This window comes from Apus apus, chromosome 2 (genome assembly GCF_020740795.1).
Source record: "Apus apus isolate bApuApu2 chromosome 2, bApuApu2.pri.cur, whole genome shotgun sequence".
NCBI classification, from domain to species: Eukaryota; Metazoa; Chordata; class Aves; order Apodiformes; family Apodidae; genus Apus; species Apus apus.
In genome coordinates, this window is record NC_067283.1 from 68,676,532 (window position 1) to 68,686,158 (window position 9,627).

Consider the following 9,627-nt stretch of genomic DNA (forward strand, 5'->3'; position numbering starts at 1 on the left):
AATGATACCTGCAGCTGTTAGAAAAACAGACCAAAATATATATGCCTTTCAAATTAACCAAATATAAGGCATAAGTAACATCTTTGCAGAGAAGCACTTGTCACTGCCCTCACACTTCTTCCCCTGGAAATTAAAAGTCAAACCTCACAAATGGAAGCCCTTAGTAGCCCAGCTACATCCCTTCCACAATTTGCTTCTATGGCCCGCACTTCTACTTCCTGAACCTTCGGAGTCACACTTTAAAAGCAACCCTCCTCCTGCAGCTGTCCCTCCTTCCATCCAAAAGCATCAGAATGTTATAAACAGCAAAATATGTGAATTCTGCTGCAAGCTATCCAAGTGAACACTAATACAGGAGGACACCTTAAGGTTTTGGGGGAGGAGGACAAACCAGGCAAGCACATGCACAAGACACCACAGCCACCTGTTGTCCTCAATACACAGACAACTGCATCAACATCAACCACACACACAAATGAAGAACAACACACAGGTATTCATGTCCTGGCTGCTTCTCGTGTTCCCGTAACACTGTGAGCAATAAGACATACTTAAATTTTATTAAGAAAATACATTTCATGTAACAAAAAGAGGAACTTAAACTAGGCTCTTTCTCCTATCCAAAGCCATGAGTGGTCCCCATTAAGTGATTTTGCTCCTTAAAGGAAATACAAGGAAGCACTGGTGCTTATTGATGCAAAATCCAATTCAATCCTCCCTTGTCCAAGCCGTAATGTTAGCAGCGTGAAGGAGTGTGGCCTGATCACAGAAATGGAATTAACTGCTGCGATGCAAGTGCTCTGAGCAAAGCACTCGTAGCTACTGATACACCTGAACACTGACATCACCTGCTGTACGAAACGGGACTAACATGGGCTCAAGTTAAAGACAGCTAATCACACACCACAAAAGCAAAGCTACATTTCAACATGAACATTTTGCTTCTCTCACCTTCAGGGAAAAAGCATATACCTAAATTAACTCAAAAGAAAAAAAGAAAAAAAGGTTTGTCAAGTGCTGATCGTCCTGTTTTCAAAGGATGGATGATTCAGGGTACCCATTCCTGAAACACCTACAAGTACATTTATGCTGTTTCAAGAAAGCACATGCTATCACCTGTTAAAATATCCACCAGGAGACGACAAGTGGAGAAGTCTTACATGAATCAGAGGCTGGCACTTCCACTATTAACCACAAAACACAATTCTATGTTTTAGAATTAAATTACCGAGTCACTTGGGCACATCAGCATAAAAAATGTTGAAGATGCTTAACATACTTTTTTACCCAGAGAGACTTAGAAGTCAAAATGCACTTTTTCAAAGCTGACAGAAATCACACTGGGAAGTCACTTGGCCACTGTGTGCAAGCAGCTCTCCTACAGTTTTTAAGAGCTCTACACAAATAACATCCCTCATGGAAATGGATCTTCAAAGAATCTTCAGACACCGAAAAGAGGAAATGTCTTCTTCAAAAGTATAAAGATCTCACAAAATCCTGAGATTAAAGAAGTAAATAATTAAATAAGTTACAACGCAAAGCATTTTTGCTCAGGAAGGTTAGGTGCAGGAAAACAATGGAATTTCAAAGTTGCATTCCATGTACTTCTATGGGAAGATCAGCAAAGGAGATGGGGGAGGTAATCAAGGCCTGAAAGGCCTCCCTCTAATGGTCCTTGGAATACCTATTTTAGTTCAGGAGCCTAACAACGCCCGTGGGGGTTTTGACAGCTCTTCTTTTCCCTTGCTGTAGCACCTCTACAGATGGCTGGGACTCCGCAGGTGAATCCTGTTGTTAAAACAGCTGCCTTTTTCTACATCTTTAAAGAGGTATTCAGATTCTCTTAGCCTTACTTAGTTGAATCACTCTGAATAAACAGTCTCCACCCATCAAGTACTTCTTTTGTGTAAAGCACCTATTCAAAGGCAACCACCTTTATTGATTGCTAGGCTGGCCAACCCGAAGGCTGAAATGCCACTATTAAAAAAAAAAAAAAAAGAAAGCAGGATACACCAAAAGGCCTGTGTTGTTTCTAAAGGAAGCACAGGTCCAGGCGCTGCTGAGTTGCATCAGGACAATTCCTTTCTGACTCCAGGAGGCTGCTCTAACAGGTTTAACACCGGCACAGCCATGAGCCAAGTATCCCACTGACTTTCCTCCCTTTTGTCCAGGCCTTTTTCCTTGTTCTGACCCTTGTGTTCCAGCACAACAAACACAAGCCATCCAACAGGAATCCACAGCTTATGCCCCGGCTGGCAATTATTTGTACTTTTAATATTTCACAATAAAGCATTAGCCTGAGCTTCAAATAAGTTTTGTCACCCTGCTCTGAGTGAAATACTGAGGGAAGGGGGAGATGCTCCAATGCTGCTGCCTCAGAAGCCTTCACTCATTCTAAGTCGCTGGCCTTCAAATGTTGCTATTCAAAACAAAGGGGCAGGGTGGGGTGGAGGGAACACCTTCAGGTGGGAAAAACATCATGACTGGCAGACATCAAAGATAAGCAATCATCAGATTTCTTGCACCAAAGAACAAAGCCAGTGCTCCTGAAATTCCTGTTCAGAAGTACCCCAGAAAAGAGTCAGCACTTCCCATCTCAGCCAACCTCACCTATTTTAATTTGTAATCAAACACTGATAACCAAACCTGGCCTAGCAAAGCTCTGCAAGTTTCAAGCCCTTCCTGGCTCTACACAAATAGCTAACTTTTCAGTCTATCACCAGAGAGTGGCATTTCCAAAGATAGCCATTCCTGCCTTTGAAATCACAGCCTATAAAGATGCCTGTAAATACCAGGGGTGGGGGGTGGCACACAGCTCCCATAATTGCTATTTTATGTAGGATATTAAAAGAAAAAAAAAAAAAGAGGCAAAAAAAAAAAAAAGGCAACAAACACACAGAGAAAGGATTCCTTATACACCTCCAGAAAGAAAATCTGCTTTAACTGCTGAACAACTTGGCAAGTCAGATCTCCCACCCGAAAACAAGAAGCAAGCCATTGGTTGCATGGTCTCAGAGGAAAATTTCTTCTCACCCCCAAAGTTTACATCTGCTCCTCAAGATGCTCCCCAGCAAAGCTGCAGGGTACCTAAGCACTCCATCCATGATGAAGCTGTACTCAAAAGAACACAAAGCAGTTCCTGGGCCCTTTCCAAGCTGTAGAATACTTTTTTTTTTTTTTTTAAATTGTACTTTAAAGCTGTAATCCCGTGATTGACCATCTCACTTGATTTCAGAAAGGAGGTTAAAAAAGAGACACAGATCAACAGGCATTCTCACTGCCTTGAGGAGAACTGAAAGCTGCACTACCATCCTCCTCTACCGACAATTATCTCCCAAGAAAGAAGCTACCACATCGTCAAGGCAGCCCTCTCAAACTGGTCCAGTAACATGGCCCAATAACACACTCATTTTAGAACAACCTTTACTGTGTTGAAAGCAGAAGACATGATTTCACATGTTTTAAGAGTGTACACCTAAAACACAGTTTTCCAAACTTAGGCATAATTCATCAAAAAGTTAAAAGGGGCTTTTTCTGCACATGCACAGATTTCAGACTAACAGGATTTACTTGTTTTCTGCCTGCTCCTGGGGAACCTTTGCAGTTTCTTTTTTCCCAAGACTGTCCCTACAGGCTGCAATCCAACATACATCAGATGCTCTCGGAGCAACAGATAACTCTGGAAGGACATTTGCAAAGGGCACAAATCAGGGGCACAATGCTGGTAAAATTTAGGCATACTGGGGGAGGGTGAAACTACTCCTGTATGTAGATACCTTGAATGCTCAAAACAGTCTACTGGAAAGCTTTACTCATGCATCTTAAGGTTTTTTTTTCTTCAGATGTTTCACTACCAAAAAAAAGTACTTTAAGTCAATTAAAAAAATATTAAAATGTAAAAAGTGAATCCCTTACAAAAACACTCAGGTTAATTTTAGCATTCTTCTGTTTAGCTGCTTAGCAACACTTATCCTATGACCTTCTAAGCACCACCTACTTTTACAAGGGATAATGAATATAACCAAAGGGATTTATCTATATGTTTTTAATCTATACAATGTAAGTACATGAACAGTTTTTCTTTAAATGAGAAATCCAGCTGAGAGCAATCCAAACTATTTCTGCTTAAGAAGAAACTTTCATAGGCTAAAGTCAAGCTACTGTTATGACTGCAGTGTGACTTGAATGTGGGCAAAGTGAAAAAATCCTTAAGGATTGAGAAAAGCACTACAGAAGTCAATGTTTGTATGCCTTGGGAAATACTGTACTTGCCTTTGGTACCAAAGGAGATAGAGATGTTACTAACGTATAATGAAGACATCCAGCTCTCCCAGTTTTGAAACTTCAAAAATCTCCTGACCTTCAGAACCAAAAAGTGAAGCCATTTGGTCAGAGGGTCACTGAATCTTGTAAAGAGCTAAGAACATGCACACAACCTGGGTGAGCTGAGTCAGAGTAAGATGTTTCACTACACTGAAATCTGCAAGCAAATACAGCTTCAAACACCCAGGCCCAGGTGCAAAAAAAAAACCAACACAACAAACAAGCAAAATAGAGATTCAGTCAGTAAGCACTCTGTTGTAATCTGTCTTAATACCAAGTAAAAAAAATATTTTTTTTATGGTTGTTAGTTATTAAAATAAATGTGTAAGAGTGGCTACATAATAGTCACTACTGATGGGCAACTAGAAGCTGCCTGTGAAATGAGAGAAAGAAAAGTTGACTCAATTGTACTTAAAGGATGGTGTTTTTCTACCTTCACAATACTAACTTAGTGCCAAATACGGCTGCCAGGAGGAGGAAGGTGAGGGAGCAAAAGAGGCCACACCGGGCTGAGCACAGCTGCCCTGTAGCAAAAGAGGAGGCTGGATGTGTCCCTGCCGGCAGGTGAGGGCGAGCCCTGGTACTCTGATTGATTGGATGATGGATTCATGCTGTTTCTGGATTTCCAACAAACAAAAGGGCCTATTCTTCCCTGGATGTACCCAACTCCCGTTAAGGCTAATCGGCATTATGCAGGCACACTAAGAAAAGACTATATATCCTTAAGTCTTCAAAGAGAAAATTAAAACCTAAAACAAATATGGCTGGCCTGACCCTGAGTCACTGCATCCCGTTCAAGCACGCTGACCCTGTGGAAAACAGGAACTGCAGTAACAAAACTCGGTGCTTGTGTCAAAACGACAGACCTCAACGAAAAAAACTTCAGCCATCATCACAGCTGTCTGCTGCTCACTGCAGGGTGACAAGAAGGCGTTATTTAGCAACTGCTCCTGTTGTTAATAAGCCTCTTTTTTTTTTTTTTTTTCTTTCTCCCCCCCCAAAGGCAGGAGGCTGGATGTTGGAATGGTAAAAAATCATCAGCTGCATTTGTTGACTCTCCTAGCCTCCTCTAAATCACACTGAACTGGACTTCCTAAACTAAGTTCTCCAATACGTAACCACACTTTACCTCATATACAAGAGAAGACGGGCAAAAGGAGGGGGGTTTGGAATTAAAATCGGATCACGAGCTTTCCCCCCCCCCGCCCCAACCCTTTCCTCCAGGAATCGTTTCAGTGGCTCCTGCGCAGGATGCTGGCTCCTCGGCGGGCAGGACCAGAGCATCAGCTCCTGCCCGGCCCCCCCCACGGGAGGGCAGCGAGGCACAGAGGCGCCCGGGCCTCCGCAGGGTGCGCAGGGGAGCGGGCCGGGCAGGGAAATGTGCTGAGCCAGGAGAAGCTCTCTCCTCCTTAACCGGGCAAGGATGCCGAGCAGGCGAAGCTACTGCAGCCGAGAGGTGAAACGGGGAAAAGTTTTTGTTGTTGTTGTGGGTTTGTTTTGTGTTTTTTTTTTAAAAAAAGAAAACAAAACAACAACAAAAACCCAACACAGGAGGGGGGGGGGAAGAAAAAAAAAAGGAAAAAAGTAAGCGTGCGTGCAGAGGGGAGGCGGGGGAGAAGTGCAGGGAGAAGAAGCCAGAGGAAACTTATCTGCGACATGACAAAGTTCAATCCACCGCCCTCCCTCCTCTGCTGAAAAAAAAAAAAAAAAAAGTGGCAGCATCTCGGCGTTCCCCCGGCCCGGCCCGGCCCGGCTCTGCCCGACAGCAGCCGCACCCGGCCCGACCCGGCGGATGGCGGGGGGGGGTGGGAAGAGCCCACCCCCCTGCATTATTCCCTGGGCAGGAGGATCTGCCTCGCATCCTCACCGCCGGCCCCCGCCGAGCCGCCGGGGGGGTCCCGGCCCGTAGCAACAGCGATGGGGAGCGCAGCCAGTCGCCTGAGAGACGGGTCGCGGCTGCCTCCCGTCCGCACGGGCACCGCGGCCGGGGGGGACCGGGGGGTGGGGGGGCGGCGCGGCCCCGAACTTTGTTTTCAGCCGAAATTGCGGCCCCCGCCGGGGGAAGGGGAATCTAGTGCAGACCCCCTCCCCACCCCCGAAGATTGGGGGTGATGGGGTCGAGGGCGGCCTGGGCCGGACAGCCCCCCCCCCCCCCCCCCCCAGCCTCGGATGCTGCCCGGCTCCTTCCTGTAGTCGTGACGCCGCCCGGTTGTCCCTGCCCGCCGCTGGCCCCGTCGCGCAGGGATGTGTCCCTGGCACCGCACAAAGGCAACGGGACGAGGGGGGACGGGCGGGGGGCAGCGCTCCCCCCTCTGCGGGCCTGGCTCCCCCCCCCCCCGCCACCGCGCAGGCCGGGAGGGGAAAGGACACGCACGTTCCCTACCGGAGGGAGTGGGGGGGGGGGGGGGGGGGGGGAGTGAAGAAAGAAGAGGAAAGGGGTAAAAAGAAGATAAAATAAGTAAGAGGGGAAGCGAGGAGAGGGACCGGGGTGCCGAGGAAGGGCAGGCACGGCCGGCCGGCCTCGTCGCGGAGAGGGGAGGGAAGGAAAGTCAGCGGAGAGATGCGCGGCGCCAGCCGGCTCTACCTGCGAGGAAGGGGCGCCTTCATCCCAACTTCCCAGCGCCCGCGCGGCCCTCCCGTCCGGGAACGCCGGGCAGGGGCCGCCACGGGACCCGCCGCCACCGTCGTCAGGAAAACCAGCCCGAAGGAAAAGTTAAAAGGCAAAGCAGCTGCGGGCTCGGGAGACGGGGGCGAGCCGGGCTAGAAGATGTTGCTTCCTCGCAGCCCCATCCAAATTGTGGCAGTGGCTGGTTAAAAATAAACTTTGCAGCAGGAGGGGGGGGGGGATGATCTGGCCGGATTCCTGAGCTCAGACGGTTTAATATGGATGAGCATCAGGTCCTGAAGGCAAAACGCCGCGGCTGGTGCCGCTGGTTGGTAGAAAGTCTGCAACAGGGAAGGGGGGGGGGGAAAAAAACACACACACACACACACACAAAAAAAAAGAAAACCCAGGAGCCGCGGAGGGAGGAGAGGAGAGGGAGGAGCGGGGGAAGGGAAGAGGGAGGCTGCACGAACTCATCATCATCTCCACCGCTGCCAGCCAAACTTTTTTTCCTCCTCTTTTTTTTTTTTTTTTTTTAAAGGAAACTTTTTCTTTCCCCCCTCAACAAGAATTTCATTTTTAAAAGAAGTCGCACGACCAGCCCACACGCTGCAACGTCCTCACCCCTGCGCTTGCCCCCTCCCAGAAGTTTATTTTTCCTCCTTTCTCCCCCCGCCTGAAGAAAAAATAAGGAAGAAAAAAAAAAACAAAAACACAACCCCAACAAACAAACACCACACAACCAAAAAAAGCCCGTGAGATCCCTCCAGAGTCGAGGCGCGCTCCTACCCTTTGTGAGGGAGCGCGGCGGCCGGGCAGCCCCGCGGTACTTACGCCGGACTTTGCTGGGGCTGGGCTGCTTGCGCCGCGACATGCCGGGAGGATGGGCCGCCGGGGGGGCGCGGGGGCGCGCCTGGGGGGGAGCGCGCACGGGAGGGAGCCGCAAACTTGTTCCGGAAAAAAGGAATCAAAATGGCGTTTCTGTGGATGTGCAAAGTTCATCAACTCCGCGCTAACTTCCCGTCCTCCGCGCCTCCCTGGAGGGGGGAAGAGATGGGCCACGGTTAGGGACCCTGCCGCGCCGCTCCGCGCTCCGCGGGCGCCACCGCCCCCTGCCCGCCCCCGCGCTGCCCCGCGCACCCTGATAAGGAGACACATCACGTGTCGCTCCGGCTCCTCTCCCGGGGACGCGCTGCCGCGGCGGCAGCAGCAGCCGCCTGTTGCAAACAGCATCTCTATCTCGCCCTCGTCGCGGGGAGGGGCGCCTCTAAGGAGAGGAGCCAGCACAACTTTCCCCCCCTCCCTCCTTCCCTCTCTCTCTCTCTCTCTCCCGGTCCCCGCCACCGGCAGCGCCGCCGCGGGATGCCCCGAGCCGGGAGGGGGGGCAGCGGGGGGACGGCCAGGTGCCACGCGGCGCCCCGCGTCCTCCCGCCGCTCGGCCAGCCGCGCCCGCGGGGCTCTGCCGGGCCGGGCCGGGCCGGGCGCGCTCCCCGCCGGGACTGCCGGTGGTTCTCCCCGGGCGCCCGGGCTGGAGCGCATCCGGAGCCGCCGGTGGCGGTGCCGCGCTGCCGGGTGCTGGCTTGAGGAATTCGTCTGGGCTCTCCGCTGGCCGTGGAAATGTTTCTGCATCCCTCTGGTTTTCCCAGCCCGGCCCCTCACCAGGTAGAGCGGCCGCAGGCGGGAGCCCGCTGCTCCCTGGGCAGAAGTCAGCCCGTGGTGGTGTGTTGTTATTTCCTCAGAAAACTTTCGCCCGTGTGCGTTTTGGGTCCCTGCTGGGATCAGTCATCCATCCGGCTGAGGAAACCTGAAAGACGTTAAGTGTAACAAGACCCAGAACGTGAGCACTGGAACAGAAGGTCCAAATACTGTGTCTAAATCAAAGGCGTGTTTGCAAATACTAGCACTTGGAAACTGCACAGGCACTATAGGTATGGTCCTTTCCATCACTTTCACTATGGTGGAAGCTCAAAAGATGGAGACAAGTGATGGAGAGGTGTTCATAGTCATGGGGATTTCACTTTAAAGCCTGTTCTGGTTTAGAGTTGCACGACAACAAAAGTACATAAAAATAAAACGTCTGGAAATACTGCATCCTGGGCGCGGGGGAAGGTAAAGCAAAATTGCTTGTGAGGAGAGCCACAATGAGTATAGGAGGAACGAGCTGACACTTTAAGGAGATGGTTATTGACACTATTTCTAAAGCTGCTAAAACTAAGACCTTCTAAAGCTGTTACTGGCGAGATGGAACCTGAAGTCACAGGCTGTTTTTTAAAGAAGTAAAGCCCTGGCCTGTAGGCATAAGGCTGGTACCAGCTTACCTGGTATCCTATCTCCTGCTTGCAAAGGGATTCACATGGAAAGTAAGGCTACATTCCAGGTATGTGGCAGTAAGACCTCAGCCAACTTTTCACAAGCAGTCTTTTGCCTGTAAAGAGTAATTATTAACTTCTTTTGCACTGTTCTTTTCAAATACTGGATAAAGCCATACAAGTCAGGAATACACAGGACCTGTCTCAAACAGACAAGCTGTGCTTCATGTCAGGAATATCCCTCTTCTGGACTCCCAAGTAAAACACCTGCAGGTCTGGTGATCTGGAACCTGGAAATTCCAAAATTGCCAAAGCGAAAGGTAGACACTCAGATTTAGAACACGAAACTATGGCTTTACCTTTGGTGCCTTTGTTGTGGTGATTTCTGCA

At 49.6% G+C, this 9,627-nt stretch overlaps 1 protein-coding gene across 5 annotated transcripts in view; it reads right to left on the minus strand.

Moving 5' to 3' along the window:
- RREB1 (ras responsive element binding protein 1) overlaps window positions 1-8,044 on the minus strand; it is a 121,489-nt gene extending 113,445 nt beyond the window's left edge. For 2 of the 5 annotated variants that reach the window (XM_051612418.1, XM_051612423.1), the window contains exon 1: window positions 7,763-8,021. Coding sequence is in view for 2 of the 5 variants with exons in the window: in XM_051612423.1 (XP_051468383.1) it covers window positions 7,763-7,802 (40 nt within the window). In the remaining 3 variants the exon portion in view is untranslated. Of the gene's footprint in view, window positions 1-6,907; window positions 7,249-7,762 lie in introns of those variants that run through there. The other 3 variants (XM_051612421.1, XM_051612420.1, XM_051612417.1) reach the window with 2 other exon arrangements.
- Window positions 8,045-9,627: the final 1,583 nt, after the last annotated feature.